The sequence below is a fragment of the Engystomops pustulosus genome, chromosome 2 (assembly GCF_040894005.1).
Source record: "Engystomops pustulosus chromosome 2, aEngPut4.maternal, whole genome shotgun sequence".
Classification (NCBI taxonomy): Eukaryota; Metazoa; Chordata; class Amphibia; order Anura; family Leptodactylidae; genus Engystomops; species Engystomops pustulosus.
In genome coordinates, this window is record NC_092412.1 from 41,230,806 (window position 1) to 41,248,321 (window position 17,516).

General features: G+C 41.3%; 1 protein-coding gene across 3 annotated transcripts in view; it reads left to right on the top strand.

The window, feature by feature from the left end:
- Nucleotides 1-17,516, top strand: part of MTUS2 (microtubule associated scaffold protein 2) — a 366,148-nt gene that overhangs the window by 262,985 nt on the left and 85,647 nt on the right. For 2 of the 3 annotated variants that reach the window (XM_072134356.1, XM_072134357.1), the window contains exon 5: nucleotides 3,293-3,457. In XM_072134356.1, the coding sequence (XP_071990457.1) occupies nucleotides 3,293-3,457 (165 nt within the window). The remainder of the gene's footprint in view (nucleotides 1-3,292; nucleotides 3,458-17,516) is intronic. The other variant, XM_072134358.1, reaches the window with a different exon arrangement.

Here is a 17,516-nt window from a genome sequence, read left to right on the forward strand (position 1 = left end):
GGATCGTCGACTAGTTGTCCCTTACTGCCTAAGATAATTAAAGCAACTAGGCCGGAATAGAAGGGAAGGGGGTTTAGTTTCAGGGCCACTGTCTGTGTCACCTGTCCGTACCCAGAGCCTGCATTACACGCTGAGTGTAAATTAAATGCCCTTTTTAATGTTACTGGAGAAGTAGAAAGATTTTTTTCTTTTTGGGAATGAGAATGGGAATCCTCTTTTTAAGTATGAGAATGTATAAGAAATGCACATCCCATGATACATCTACCGGTAGATAAAATCCTAGTTTATCCTCTAACTCTGCATCCATCTTCCATACTGTGCTGCTGATTACTACAGCATCCAGAGAGCATGGAGCAATTACTACTGTATGTGAAATAGAGAATCTGAGATCAATGATTCCCTGCCAGGTCTGCAGTGTGAACAAGGAGTGAACAGGAAACAAAATCCTCACAGCAATTCATTGTCTCATGAAAAGTCAAAGGGATAAATCCAGTAGGTGACCTGCTCTACTCAATATAAAGTAACCCCTGACACTGTGCCTGAACCCTAGCGTCAAAGGGAAAATACTGTGCAAATGAAAATTACATTTTATTGTAAGAATCTGTTTAAAGGGGTAGTCTGAAAAACATGGCTGCTTTCTTCATGAAACAGCACCACATCTGACAATGGGTAGTTTGTGCTATTTCACCTAAGCGCCCTTCCTTTCTTTACAGCTGAACTGCATTACCGCACCCAACCTATCGTCAGGTGTGGCGCTGTTATTGGAAGAAAGCAGCCATGTTTTTCAAATGCCGGACAACCCCTTTAATGAAAATCTACTATAAAATCAAGCATGATAAAAAGGTGCTATAACTGTCATAATCTTCTTGTATTTGTTATCCATGGCCTCCTTTCTTTTAAATTTTTTTTAACTTTTAAAATTATGCTAATGAGCTTGAAGGGCTTGTGGGAATGTGTGCTGAAACATCAGGCAGAGGGAAGAGGGAAGGGAGGGTGAGACATTCCTTATTTCTAATTTTTGGATATGATTGATCAGTAAACCATCAGCGAATAGGTTGGCAACTCTTTGCATTATTATTATTGTATTATTATTATTATTGTTATTATTGTATTATTATTATTATTTTTAGTGCTTGTTTATTCATTAGTATTACTGTCTTATACCCCTGTGTATAACTTTCTCATTAACAATTGATTACCCCTTCAGCTCCGCTCATTAACACATGAATTCCCGCAGAGCCTGATTAACATATAAATAACTAAAATCAGTTTTTCACTGTGTGCCTGTCTATATAATCAGATTTAGTTTTATATATATATAGATAGATAGATATATAGATATATATAAACATTGAAAAAAATAAAACAATTCAGCTGCACCAGTTAAGAAAAATCGGGTGCTCAACCTTCAGGTTTGTTAAATCCTTCTACATATAAAAATCAAAAAATGGTGGCACTCCCAGTTCAATGAAAATGGAAATAAAGAATTCCTTTTTCACTGAACTTGGAGTGCCACCATTTTTTGATTTTTATATATATAAACATTGATAGGAATTTTCTTTTGATTATGCATGTAAATATCTATCTTTAAAAATTGGTCCCTCCGGCACCACCTAGCCTTACCACTCATAAAGCCAGTTTTCTGCTCTGCACTAATTAGGAGAAAAAAACAAGTCTTCTTAAAAGTTGGCCATTGACTTCCCAAAAAGTGGCACTAGAGGCAGATTTCTCTTTTTTTTTGTCTAGGAAAGTTTATTTCCACATACACGTTTACAATTCTGCAGGTTCTCCTTATATCTATTGATGTGCGGATCCATAAAAGTTCAGGTCTGGCCAAGTACAACCAGAACCAAACTTGAAAATCCTGACAATCTCTTCCGTACACAAATATGAACCAAACCCCAAGCAACACCTGTGATTGTTGGTGGCACCGATCGCGGGTGTTCACTGTTTAAATACCCCCAGCAAAGTCAACGCCAGCATTTAAAGTTAAGCCAGCATTGCAGCGCGGCCATTTTGGTGAGGATCGCAGCACCCCCTTGCTGTGTCGCATCAATTTAAATGCCACCCGTGTCTTTCTTGCCACCATTTAAAATGTTAATGCCTGCGTCAAAATCGGAGGCATTACCAACTGTGCATTCAGTCATCCGCAAACCCAGACCCGAATTTCTGATGAAGTTTGGGTACGGGAGACCTGAACCACCAAAGTGCAGTACGGATCCAAACGATTTGGGTCTGCTCATCACTACTTATAATGTATAAACTTTTTAGATTGATCGAAAGTTGAACAGGTATTTCAACAAAATGTCTTCAACAGCTCCATTCATAAAATCAAATCTTATCTAAAGGCATATGAAACTCATTGAGGGGCCTTTTACTTTGGAGCCCTTTCTATAAGCCTAGTGGAGAACTGCTCAGTATAGGCAGCTCTGGTGGGCTTGTATTACACTGATGACTATTTATCTAAGGCAGCGGTGGCAAACCTATGGCACGGGTGCCAGATTTTGTGGCACACAGAGCCCTCACTATGGGCAACCACTTCATCATCCCAGCACAGAGTTCGCCAGACAGGACTCAAGGCCTCTAGCGGTCCCAGGCAGCCCAGGACCCTAGAAGAAAGCTACAATTATAATCCAAACGTCTTATTGGTGTCCTCAGATGTTTAAAATTGTGACAGAGCAGGGAGTAATAAGTTACTGCTTAAATTGTCACATTGGCACTTTGCCAAAATTATGTGGGTTTTTGGGCTCTCGGTGTCCAAAAGGTTTACCATCACTGATTTAAGGGGTCACCATGTAATATCATATGTCTCCAGTAGTGGTCACTGCAGCAGAAAGGCCGAGTCAGATGGGGGTTACCAGAAACGAGTTACATGTTGAAAGGGATTGTCACAGAGGAAGAAAATTCCCATAGTTCTAATTAAAAATTTCAGTGAATACTGAACATATTGGGCCGCATTTACTGAAGCCACTGCGCCAGTTTTCTGTAGGACTTTGTATTTAAGAAGTGTCTGCGCCACATATGTGTCACACGCAACTTATTTGTACTGCACTATACCCAGCGCACTTAAAGGGGCGTTCATGAATCAATTCATTAATCTGGTGCCCCCTGGACACTCCACAGGCAAACTGCAGATATTTTTGATAAATGTGGGCCACTGAAAACAAATTGTATTTATGTATTTTCTGTTAATTATCGTATGCCCCACTTTTGGTTAATGTAGCAGCAATTCCCACTTCATCCCTTCCAATACATATTTTATGATTGTCTAATTTCTATTTTTTCTTTCCAGCAGGTACGGGGTTCACAAATGAGGAGCATCCTATACAAAATCCAGTCCTGCCTTCAAAGGAGATCCCCAAGGGTACGAATAGGACAATACTGGAAGTGTGTAGCGGCACAGTCGCACCCCGCAGGAGTTTACTTCCAGCAAAGAAAACAACGGCATCACCTGCTGGTAAGCAATTCTATTCCAGATAACATCCCCTCTATAACTCGCCATCTGCATTATCCCACCAGGAAGGAAACTATTTCTCATTATGTTAAATGAATGTTTTTCTTCTGCTTCCTATAATGACAAAGCACAACCATCAGCCTGTCTAATGGCGTGATGATATCTGGAATCTACCGCAGGATCCATGAGGCCATAAAAAGTGATAGGGATTTTTTTATGCTTACGCAAATAAGACGAAAAAAAAGAATATATTGTAAAAAAAAAATTATATTGTATTAATTTATAGATATAACGAGGAGGATTTTTTACCTGTGTCATAGCATATGACTGTTTTCAGCTAGTATTCGGCTTCTATACTGTAATAGATTAATGTGGAGCACAGACACAATTTATTTGGCGCACAGAAAATACTGTGCGTCAAGAAAATACTATTATTATTTTTGACGCATGGTAATAATGAGTTGGAAGTTCCGGATTGACAACAGAATTGGACTGGTAAGCCATATAAAATTCCCCTCACTCTATAATAGTGAATAATTATTATTATTTTCATTCTAATTTATTATAATAATTTAATTACTGATTCTGATAATCTGGCCCTGAAGAGCTGTGTAATTATACACGTGTGTGTATGGTTAGTAGTACCAGGACTGAGTAAAATGGAAGTATATTTCGGGGTTGCAGCTGGACTTAGAGCATTTGGGGTGTGTCCTCACACTGCTGTGTTCTGTGCTTTCGGTATTTAAACTGCTTCAGAGCACTAGAGGCAAGTGAGTTTTTTCAGTCAATGATGGAGATTTATTATACTCCAACACATGAGATTTATCAAACCTCGACCCTATGGCGGCACCAGATACTACACGAGGCTCCAGCCTCCTGATGCTTTTGGTGGGGTAGCATTGCTTGCATACAATAGTTCTGCACTATACTGGTGCGGAGCAGGAAAGACGCATCCCGGCCCACTCTGACACCACCTATGCCCCTTTTCATACACATCCACGCTAACTTGGTGAGAAGGGGAAGAAAAGGAGAAAATAATCCCAATGCCTGCCTGTTTGTTAGGTATTGTGATTATCGCAGGGCTTGTAAGTCAGAAAACTGGTGTACAAACCCTGATAAATGTCCCCCAATACCCGGCTGAACACTGGGTAATAGAACTGAACTGACATGTTGAGATCTGTTCTATTGCTCATCACTCGGCACCAGTCATTGGGCAACATTTATCAAAAACAGTGTAAAGTGCGCTTTTTGTGCAGTTTCCATGTGTAGTGTGCAGGGGGCGCCAGATTCAGGATTTATGGTGCACGTTCTACATTAATCCATCTGCAAACTGCACTTCAGTGGTATTAGAGGTCAGGGACAGAGATAGTACCAGAAAGAGATAATAACAGAAAGAATTAGGTAGTTTAGGTAACAGGTAGCATTACACATTTAGGAGGTTAAGTCTCTCATCAAGCATTTTTTTCCACATTACACCATAGGGGGCATTTATCAATTTTTCAGTGGGATGTAAGTTTGTGGCGCAAGAGATTAATGATTTGGCACACAACCGAAAGGTTAAGAACTGTCTTCATATTCATGAAGGTGAAATAGAACTCCCTAATTGTGCGCCAACATACTGAACCCCTACAAAACGAGTCGGAAAAATAGAAGCGCCAGAAATGTGTCAGATTCACAAGCGGCCAAAAACAGAACAAGTCGTGAGTGTCGGAAAACCACCAAAAAAGCAAGAGGTGCAGCATAGGGGGAAAAAATTCCACCAGTTTTCAATTTGAAAGGCGATAATAAATGCCCCCCTATGTGTGTTTAATGCTTTTACCTATTTCCCCAAACTGTCCCTTGTTGGAGATAGAGTTTAAAGGACATTGTCTTTTTTCACTTGGATTAGTTAAGTTGGTTTTGTAATCTATACTGGATACCCAGATTTCTACAGGGCGAACTTAGCTAACAACAGCAAAAGAATACGAACTTGAACCAACAAAAATGGAACAAAATAAGATAGGACCTTTTTATATAACTCCTGTGTTTAGAGCACAAGATGAGGTTATGCACCAATTTTCAAGACTATAAAGGCCACATTGTTTTAGACTAAATAGAATCAAATCTTGCAAAAAATAAGTTCAGCAAAGGTTCAGTGAATTGAATCTTGGATGATTTGTGCATTTCTAGTTGAAACTGCAACCTTCACTTCCAATCAGTGGCGTAACAACCGCCATAGCAGTCGTAGCGGTTGCTACGGGGCCCGGGAGGTTAAGGGGCCCGAGATGCACGGACTCCGTGTGTCCCTGCAGTGTCGTTGCCTACCGGATCGTGCCCCCGGGCCCCTACCTCTGTGTCCATTCCTAAACTGACCCCCTCCGGAAGCCGCCCGCCCCCTCCGTGAGCTGTCCGCCCCCTGCACAGGAGACTGTCTGCCCCCCGGCCATCCCCCTGCGTGCTGGCAGGGATGCCACTCCTCCCCACTCTACCGCCCAATCTAAAACCCCATCCTGCGGTCAAACAAGCAACCGCCCCACTAACACACCCCGGGGGGGGGCCCGGCCGGTGGGCCGCAGACTGTGCGGTCTGTGCTGCACAATATGTGTGGGGTGGAGGCGCCGGGGGCCGCTGGTTAACCCCTTCCCGACATTTGACGTACTATAAACCTAACAATGTGGGTGTGTACAAAGACACAAAAGGTTGTACACAGAGGCCAACACACTCAAATATTGAGCTGAAGACAAATGAGAAAAAAGCAAGTGTGTATAGGCAACAAAATCAAAAACTTTATTACAATCTGCAAAATACAAAAAAGTCCCACATAGATGCTTTAAAACCACTTAAAAAGTGTACAAGTACACATATTTACAAAAAACAGAGCGGGTCCGAGCCAATAACAAGGACCCACTCACAGCCACAGGTGCGTGCGCAGCACAGCAGTATAGACAATAACCTCACACAAGATGTGCACAGCAGTTCAGATGTATGTGCCTAAATGGAGTCCTATGGAGTGTGTTACTGCAAAGCCTCCAAAGTGAACAACAACATAATGACATGAGGATACCAAGGTAAGTATAAATAGAACTAGGTCACATGGATGCAAGAAATAAGAAGTCCAAAAAATCTGACATAGGACGAAACCAAAGGCACATTGAATATACAATTCAAACTAAAGTAAATGGAGGAAATGCTAAATAAAGAACCTGTGGCTGAAGGCACCCCACGCGTTACGTCGCCTCTTGCGACTTCCTCAGGGGTAAGTGCCTACAGACCCGTGGAGCCTACCTTAAGAGTCCCAGAGATGTACCTCTACACCAATCGCAAATGTCTGTGCAATACTGACACCTGTGTTAAGTAGAAACAACTAATCGGCAAATGCCGGTGGAACTATCGCGAGATTAGGAGCCCAGTACGCGCATGCGCATAAATCACAAATAGATACTTATAGTAAAGTGAGAAGATCCATTATGCGCATGTGCGCCTAAATGAAATTGATAATTAATAGCATGAAGGGCAACGTATTATGCGCCTGCGCGTGCGCCCAAAAAGGAAAATTAAAGTGGTCCATTATGCGCGTGCGCGCCTCATTTAAGTTGATTGCAAGTACCGTTATTAGAAGCAACGACGTATAATGCGCATGCGCATATATAAAAAAGGAGGTAGTGGATAATGAGACAAGTGTACACATACAAGCTGACGAAAAATGCGAGATAAGGTTGAAATAACAGCGTTTTAAAGGGGAGGTGTCACTATACACTTGAGGTAAACACTATATGGAACAGATAGAGCTATAAGTGAATAAAGTGTTAAAAGCTATTTTTGTTAAAAAAGTGTAAAAATTACATATAAGCAGTAATACAGGTGTCGAAACACTGTGAAATCCAGTATTTTACTAATAAAATACAAAAAATATAAATCTAAATATTTAAATAATTGAACATACAATATATGAGAACACTCCCACAAATGAACAGTGAAAAAAAAAAGGACCTGGAAAATAGAGAAGTTGTTACTGTGAAGGCTGCAGTGGTTGTAAAACGAGGTGACTAAAATTCTGAGACACGAAAGGTTGGATAGGCTCCACGGGTCACATATAAACTAATACAAACAAGGTTGTTCACATGGATACACATATATGTAGGACTGACAATAACAATCAGGTATAGAGATATTTTTTGGTATTGAGGACATTATCAAATTATGTATAAGTTATGGTCTAGTAAGCTGGTGGAAGGGTGCTGGACATCACAGGGGCTGGAGATCCAAAGCGATCCCCAACCTGGATCTATAAGAGGGAAAATTTGCACTAATGCAGAGCTATTAACAGGATTAATCTAGTACTGTCATTGGGGACCCATAGTCAAGGAAGGACAAATGCAACACCGGTGAAGCATATTCTTTAAAACCCAGGGATCAGCGCGGTCCATCTTCAAAAGTTTTAGTGTATTCATGGGCCAGAAGGTTCAATCAAGTCCACTTCGACATCCCTATTCATCAGAGGTAAAGGGTATCTCTAAAGAACCGAGATAACCAGGAGAGTCCAGGGAAGAATGTCCAAGGGAAACTATATCAGATCTACAGCTCTCACTGAGGAAAAAATATATATATATCTTTTGGTTAGTAATGAAGAAATGAAAAAAATGAATAAATGAAGCCTGTGGGTCCTAGTGCATCCACCATAGTGTAAGTGAAAAGAATATGTGTAAATGTGGGAGAGACCACAATGTGCTTGTAAGGGATAATGTGACTAAAAAGGAAAAGGAAATGGTTTTTGAAAAACCAGAGTGTGGGGGTGTGCCAAAGAACCGGTGTAAGGGGGCCAGAAGAGTCCCAGGACTACACGGGGACCAAAACAGTCCCAAGTGAAGAGAGAGTGAGGACAAAAAAAAGTGAATGGTAACAAGTGAGGTAAGGTGCCAAAGTGAATAGTACCAAGTCGGGTGAAGTGCCAAAGCCTATGGGTATGAAGGATAATAAGAAGAATGGGTGAGTAGTACCAAGTGAGGTGAAGCGCCATAGCCTGTGGGTATAAATGCCCAGTGCTACAAGAGATATAAATAAACCCAAGTGGCCAATGACTTGTGAAGAATCCCATGGGTTGGGTGCAAAAGGTTTGGACGCATATATCAAAAAGTAGAAGAAAACGAACTTACCAGTTCGGTGCTGTAGAATGGAGCAACGGATTAAATGGGTGGAACCATTATCTCTGTTTATAAAACCCTGAAAAGAGAAGATCTGAATTAATCCCCTGAGGGGCCAGGGAGCCCAAGCTGTAAATCCAGCGGGCCTCCCTTCTCAGTAATTCAGGAACCGGGTTTTCGCCCCTAATAGAGGGTCGTACAATGTCAAGGCCAACTACTTGTATACCCCGGGTCTTACCTGAATGTTCCCGTCGAAAATGTGTAGCCACCGTTGAAAGGGTTTTACCCTGGCTGAAATGAGAGTTGGCATTAAGGATGCTGGAGAGGTGCTGTTGCACCCTCTTCCGCAGTTCTTGGGTGGTCTGACCCACATATACTTTCCGGCAAGGACAGATCAAGGCATAAACTACATTTTTGGATTTACAATTAATGTAATTTCGTAGCAAAAAGGTTTTTTGATCTGTAGGATTCTTAATTTCCTTGCATGTTTTCATCAGTGGGCAAACGGAACATCCACCACACGGGTGGGAACCAGTCAATTTCAGTCCTCTCCCCAGTGGTTTCTTGGGTCTCTGGTAATGGCTGGAAGTAAGTTTATCCTTGAGGTTTTTAGCTCTCTTAGCAATAAGGCATGGTTTTTCGGAGATCAGATCACATAGTTTAGGTTCAGTCAACAGGATGTTCCAGTTTTTATTCAGTATGGTCCGAATATCTTTCCATTGGTTGTTAAACGGAGTGATAATTCCGCCCTTAAACTCAGCACCCCGAGATCTGGGCTGTAGCAAGGTGTTTCTTTGTGTATCTCGTGCCCTTACATAAGCCCTGGAGATGGTCTTTTTGGGATATCCACGTTCCCTGAAACGTTGCATTTGACGTACTATTACTGCATGGCGGGAGGTGCGTTCCCGCAATATGCGGTAATAGTACGTCAAACTTCTGGTCCCGGCTCCTGAATGGAGCCGGGGCCAGAAGCTGCGGGTGTCGGCTATATATTATAGCCGACACCCTCCTCTAACACCCGCGATCGGAGATTTCTCCGATCGCGGGTGTTAACCCCTAACACGCCGCGGTCGCGCTGACCGCGGCGTGCTAGGGGCATTTAACAGGATTCGGACCCCCCCGCGGCGCTTACCGGGGGGGTCCCGCTGCTCTGATCGCAGCCCCGGGACTGCCGGTGCCCGGGGCTGCGCGATCTTCTTCCGGGTGCCGGGTCCGTGCCTCCTGGCAGGACCCGGCTGTGACACACTGAGCATGCGCAGCATGCTCAGTGTTTCACATAATACAGTGTAATACATCTGTATTACACTGTATTAGGTGAAGAATAGCTTGAACAAGTGATCAGTGGATCACTTGTTCAAGCTAACCTGTAAAAGTAAAGAAAAAAAAGTTAAAAACACTGAATAAACACAATTTTTAATAAAAAATAATTAATTAAATAGAGTTAAAGTCCCCTAAACACAAACATTCCCTATACACATCTAATAAAGTAAAAATACCTGAAAATCACCAAAACCCCCCACATATTTGGTATCACCGCGTCCGTAACAATCTGTACAATAAGTCAGAAACATTATTGGACCCGTACGGTGAACGCCGTAAAAACAAAACCCGAAAAACTCGCCAAAAATATACATTTTCATAAAATCCCTTTACAAAAATGTTCTAAAAAGTGATCAAAAAAAGTTATGTGCCCCAAAATGGTACCAATTGAAAGAACAACTCAACACGTAAAAAATAAGCCCTAAACTAGCTCTGTCAACCAAAAAATATTAAGGTTAAGTTCCCGAAAAGATGGCGATGCAGAAACAAATAAGATTTCCTCTGTATTAGTTTTTCTCCAGTAAAATTGTAAAAATAAATGAAAAACTATATAAATGAGGTATCACCGTAATCGTAGTGATCTATAGAATGAAAATATTATAGTATTTTTAGTGTATGGTGTACGACCCCCAAAATATACAAAAAAAAGAAACCCCAAATTGACAATTTTCTTTTCCTCCATACATTAAAGAGTTAATAAAATCTCATCGAAAAGCTATAGACCCACTTAAATGAAGTATTTGTAAAGTGCATCTCATGTCGCAAAAAATAAGCCCTTAAATGTCCAAATTGCCAAAAAAATAAAGATTGTATAGCCAATAAAAAGTGACAATGCATAATCTGCTCTGAATGGCGCAGCTCCCCCTCAATGCCCTGGCGTGTGCCCATACAGCAGGTTACCACCACATATGGGGTATTGTTATACGCGGGAGAGATGGGGGATCAAATTTTGAGGAGCGTTTTGGAATTTTATCCACTGAGAATTTGTACATTTTATGAAAAACACATTAATTTAGCCAAATAAAATGTAATTTCGAAATTGCATCCGATTTTGTTTTAACCCCTGTAAACCAATTAAAGGGTTAACAAACTTCATAAAAGTTGTTTTACGTACGTTGAGGGGTGTAGTTTCTATAATGGAGTAATTTATGGGGTTTTACTTTATTTAGGCCTCTCAAAGTGACTTGAAACCTGAGCAGGTCCCTCAATAGCAGGATTTTGCTTTTTTTATGAAAATGTGAAAAATTGCACGTGACGTTCAATAGTATGACTCCTATTGGCAATCTACCAGAAGAGTGTGCCTTGTCGTAGCAACAGGCCTCAAACCCTGTTTGTGAAAGGTCACTGCGGGGGGCAGGAGGCTTGTTCGGTTTTGGGGTGTGTTGGGTCCCAGACACTTTTGCTGTATGGGGCCCCGAATTTCCTGATGGCTGCCCTGGCTGTATATATGATACAGGGAGATCGACCAGTTTATTACACACCTTCCATTCTCCAACATTTTTTCTAAATTATAGCACACGCTGTTTTCTATCCATCTCACCAGTTTACCATGGAAAGTACACGTCTGTTCCACTGAGTAAATTTCAAGGTCAGTATCAGCCGTGTATTGGGATTATATGTCATCTCACAAAGCCATGGACCTGGAACTGAGATATTATGAACATAACACAATTTATCTGTGGTGGACTGTACATTATATTATCATGGGGAGGAATAGCATCACATAAATATGTATTTTATTATAATTATGGAATATTACAAAGATTGGTGTTCTATTGGTTTACCCAGAATACATGAGGGTATGCCAGATTGGGGGATGTTAGGGAATGTTGAGTTATAAGAAGGCATAATTCTAGGTACGTAAACCCTAGAGGGGTCTGATCACTCACAAATGTATTGCAGTATATTATGAATATATAGGAGATTACTGGCTCCTCCCATCCATCTGTCACGGTATCTAATCACCGCCGTCCAATCTGTCAAGATGTTTTACTAATTTACTGTGACCAGTCATGAAGTAGTTAAGTATTACAGATGAGCAAATCTTCCAAGATATGATTCCAAAAGCTTTGTTTTAGGAATGAAATGATATTGCACCAAGGTTTGGATTCCATCCTATGTTTTCCCTCTCCAGTTTGTCTTCTGTGCCTCTGGGAAGAGATATAGCTGCTGTGACTCTAACCTTCCCACCAGGGGCGTTACTAGGAGAGGAAGGGCCCCATAGCAGAGTTCTGAATGGGCCCCCTAATTCCCCCAAGAAAATATACATATTTATATGTTCACACATTTATACTCTGATATATGAATTTTACACACGTCTGTCCTTGTAGCTGCTGATCACAAGAGGGAAGTAGATGGCAGGAATTAGAGATGAGAGATCCCTTGTCCTGTCGTCGTGCTCTCCCCTCCCTCGACATTTCTTATCTGAGTTACCTATTCATGCTGTGTACTATGGAAGATGTACAGTATAATATGCATATAATGGTGCACATCCTCAATCCTTCAGTGTGTCAGGTCGGATGCCAGGGCCCCCTCACCCTGCGGGCCCCATAGCAGCTGCCATGGCTTCTACTAATGTAACACCCCATAGGTTTTCTACATATTTTGGATGGATTTCAACAGATATTTCAGAATGAAAATCAGTTTAGGAAAGAAGGGAAGGAGAATAATAAAGGCCAAAGTAAGTGGAGAAAGAAGCACTTTCCCATAGGATATATTATAGAAAGATTCTTGCTGTCACTTTATACTGCTATTGCTTTATGCAACGTTTCTGACCTTTTGAAGAGCCACTGCCATTGACAAACAAAAGTGTTGCTAGAGATGATGATACTAAGTAAAATGAATTACAGATTCATCAACAGCAGCTTGTTGACGGTTTCCTGCAGCAAGATCAGAATGCAAAAATGACAACTTAGTTAGCACTACATGCGGAGCTTCCCTTGAAGGAAAAGTACCGTATTATTCGGACCATAAGGTGCACAAAAAATCCTTTGATTTTCTCAGAAATCAAAGGTTCACCTTATAGTCCAGTGCGCCTTATATACGAACCGTACTTACAGACAACAGCTGCCTTGAACTGTGCACAGGTCTGCTACCTGCTGGTCATTCATCCTTATAATCAGGTGCGCCTCATAATGCGGTGCGCCTTATATATGAACCTAGACGTTTTAGCAGGCATTTATTGATGGTGCGCCTTGTAGACCGAAAAATACGGTAATATAATATTTCTTACATCCAGTATATTGAGGAAAGATATAATGATGGGAACATTAATCATAAGACCCGGTCGCTATCTCACTTTATTCTGTAATAATGTCAGCAGTTTCTCCCGGATTTCATCCCCTTCCTGTCGCCCTCAGTTTGTCTGGGATCGGCGTATCCCTGCAGTAATAAGTAAACATCCAGCGTCTCGCTCTTGTTGTATAACCTTTGGAAGTGCGATTCTCAGCCCCATTAAAAATGTAATTTTGTTCTGGAGTTTTTTCTAATTTATCACTTAACAAATGTCACAAAGTGACAGGAGAATCTTAACAATATTAGAGAAATGTCAGGAGAGCGGAGTAGGCTGGAGGTGTAACTATTTCTCCCCTCTCTGTGTAACTTCACTTTTCAATCTCACTTTCCCACTGGGAACCTCTGACAAAGAGCGTGAGCGGCATGCACAGGGGAAGACGCAAGACAGGTCCAAGATCACTTAGCCGATGAAAAGTTAATTATTTTAGCTTCCGGATGTTGGACTCACTGTACGGGCTGAAGCCAAGAGGCAGTAAGGAACATTGGAGAGAAAACTGTCAAGTATAAATGAAAATGTAGCGCGTCAGACCTGCTTATAATGCAGTGTATAGACAGAGGAGTAGATTATAAATCATGGAAACCTCTGGTTCTATCGTGTGACCATAGATTGTGTCCATGTAAGTGTCAAATTGTGTTAGTCTAAGTTCACATCTGCATTTGAAGACCAAGCAAACCACATTAAAGGGAACCTGTCATCATAAATTGGCCTAATATACCTCTACCAGTATGTTGTCAAGCAGCTGAACAGCTTCTAGATAGTGTTTCTTTCATGACCGAGCTTGGTGACATCATCCAGAAAAGCAACTTTGAAGTTAGATATATAAAGTCAGGGAGCCGGAGAGTTTAACATTATGAAGTCAAGCTCTCCCCGCCTCTAAAACCTCCTACCATGTGATTGACTTCAGGAGATCTGATAAATGATGTCCCTGGACGCAGGACCATTAATTACAGTGAGGGAGGCTTTCTGAGGCAAGAAAAGCTTGACTTCAGTGTTAACTCTCCGCCTCCTTGACTTTATAAAACCAATTTACATCTCACTTCAAAGTTGATTTTCTGGATGATGCCACCACACCAGGCCATGAAAGAAACACCATCTAGAAGCTGCTCAGCTGCTTGACAACATACTGGTAGGGGTTTATTAGGGCAATTTCTGATGACGGGTTATCTCTAATGTAAATGGGATTTTTGGTCTCTGTTGGTGGCAATCATGGATTAGAGCTCCTCCTCTTCTGGTGCCATTATATTACCCATATTAACAATGACTATTATAGTACATTTTTATGTGATTAATAGGCACCGGGCAGTACAATCTACATGAAGGAAATATTTGACCTACTTTTCTAGTAGTTTCATACATTTCGTTGTACTGTTTTTCAGAGGAAACATGACATTTGAGGGATTCAAGTGTCAGGAAAAGTTTCTAGCTTTTCTATGGGGTTTTCTCAGACAAGCCTTAGGCTACTGGAAAAGAGGATGCTGTGAGCCCAAAGCGGCTTATCTGAGAGATGAACAGCTCCTCTGATAACATAGCTAAGAATTAAAGCAACAGCAAACTATATGCTAAAGCTGCCATGTAGTCTAGGTCTAGGTGTTTCCTATACAATGTTACATTACAAAATAAGCTTACTTTCCAAATCTTAGTTCTCCAACGAGGTGCTACTATCCCTGTGTGGCCACACCTTCCTATAAAATGAGCATGAACTAGTACAACAAGGCTATAACCCACACTCCTAGTGTAACACAGGGTTTTTGCCTTTCTTCAAGCTTGTTTCATTTTGACCAGTCTACTTTATCTGACATATAGATAACTACATCTCACTTCCAGTTCTTGATTTTGCACAAATTCAGTGAACACCCTGAAGATTGTTGAATGTAAGGATCCCCGGAGACCACATGTTTCTAAGATTCTGAAAGCCTTCACAATTCCAGAATGACTGAGGTGGCTTTTTCTCGTCGTTCTAGTCTTTGTTCACCACGCTTTTCCCAGCATTATTAGCTGAGATATTTACATAAATCTTCACATGTATGTAGGAAAGTATCCCTAAAGGGTACAAGAAGAGTTATTTTCCAAGAAGGTGACCTGCTCAGCCAAAGAACTAAATGAAATACTAATGTTAAGAGGGACGTTTCACAGGACAGGCCTTCACCCGCTCTTCCTGGTTGGGCAATGCCCACTGGCCACCACTATAAGCCCTAATAAATGTATGAATGGCCGCAAATATGTGTGACTCTCTATGTGCACTTCTATAAAATTGAAATATGTAAAAGTGCTCAGCAGTTGACACATTGAGACCGCTATCAAATATTTTTGACAAATACTGAGATGGATCATGGTGCGGATCACTTACAGGTCAAATGATTTGCCAATGATATGGCTGAAAAGTGATAGGGGCTGCAGTTCCTGGAGACTCCTAGACTACCAGATCTTCTCTCTCTTGTTATTCCAGTGCCCTGTGGCTACTTAAAGCATCATGATAAGTGGGGGTCATGATTGCCGAACCCCACCAATCTGTTAATTATGGCCTATCCCATGGATAAGGCAAATAAGAAGTCGAGGGTCACTATAATTTATATTGTTAAGTATTACCAGAGTCAGTGGTTAGGCAGACTCCTTGTTAAAGTCCTATGACTGTCTTTGGACCGCATAGGCTATTGGAACCTCTCACCAGCTAAAAATCACATTGCTGGTGACAGGTTCCCTTTAATGACCACTGTGACTAGAATCAGAGCTTGTATCTCCAGGAACTGTTTTGAGGCCCAGGAATCAAACCGACGGTTTTTGGATTAAAATGCTATAAATGTCTTTTATTCAGCAGCAAACCCCTCTATGTGGTCTTGAAGTCATATTGGAACATTTTGATCATTTAAAGTGACGTTACATTGTCGCCCACCAAGATAAAGTAGAGGCAATTGGCATTTCATGAAGCACTGTCATCCTTCCCCCCACTGTTTATGGCCAGCAGAAATTTCCTGATAATTTTAAATGACTCTGGGATTGCAGCCCGAGTATTATTTCATTCGCAGGAAACCTTGCAGCTTAGTACAGCTGCCTGAGAAAAGATTATATTTTTGTTGGGCATATTTTTTTTTTTGCAGGCTGTAGCAAATTTCTGTTCTATGCTATCTATAGACATGGAGTGATCTTATCTATATGAAAAAAAGTAAAATGTTTCCTCTCAAATTCTTTTAAGAAAAATCCCCAGTCGCTCTTAGACCTGCCGGACCTTTGAAGCCGAAATGTGTTTTTTACTATGTATTTTTCTATTTTGCAGCTCTTTTCCAAAAAAAAAAAAAGACAATTAACTCTTAATTAACACAAATGAAGCAAAGCAACCAAAGTATAAAAATATAACTTTTAATGTAATCCCACAATTTCTGCCTCTGACATTCAGATTGGAGCATTGCAATAGGGGGTCCCCAGATACAACTTTGTTTGAGCCCCAGAAATACTACATTTGCCCCTGATTATAACCCCTGAATGGTAGGGTACAGGAACTAACCGGATGGCGCACTCAGAATGAAGTTTAAAGAAAGGTTTTTTTGTCATAAAATCGTCTCAACGTTACAACACGTTTTGGGGTGTACTACCCCATTCTCAAGTGCAAAAATAAGACTGATGCTATGGGTATCAAATGGTCTCACTCTGGGAAAGATCATTTACCCATAGCATCAGTCTTAATGCGTTGTAACGTTAAGAAGATTTTGTGACAATAAAACCTTACTATTAAGTGCGCCATTCAGTTAATTCCTGTACCCCATCTTTTAATACGAGGATCCAAGAAAGGCCGGACCGCAGAGCAAGTGAAGGGGAGGCCGGCATCACAAGGCCTGTTGGGATTGTACTGGGCCGGTTTTGCAGGGTGAGTTGGAATAGTCAAGGGGAGGGGTTGTTGGTCGCCACAGAAGATGACTGTTAGCCAGTTGTGTGAGGAGGAGGGGAAAGTTTCCCAGCTGCCCACCCACCCCTTCTTTATAATGTTTGGTTTGGATGAGGGGGGGGGGGCGAGGGTTTTATTTTGTCATGGCAGCTAAAGGGGGCAGGGTGAGAGTTCCTAGGAGTGAAAATTTTCCGGTGATTGGAAACATAATGGTTGGTCTCCGTCTGGGTGGTGTCCCAGGGAGTGTTTAAAAAGGGAGGGGGAGATAGCCATACGGTGAGTAGGATCTGGTGCCCTCAAACCAATGGTGGCAGTTGGGAGTAAAATAACAGGTTGGGCAGATTGGCATGTTCTCTCTTTTTGTAGCTCCAAGGACCTCTTCCTTTTGAGACGGGTTTTTAATTTAATAATAAATCATTATTTATGAAGGTTATGTAAAAACAATTGTTA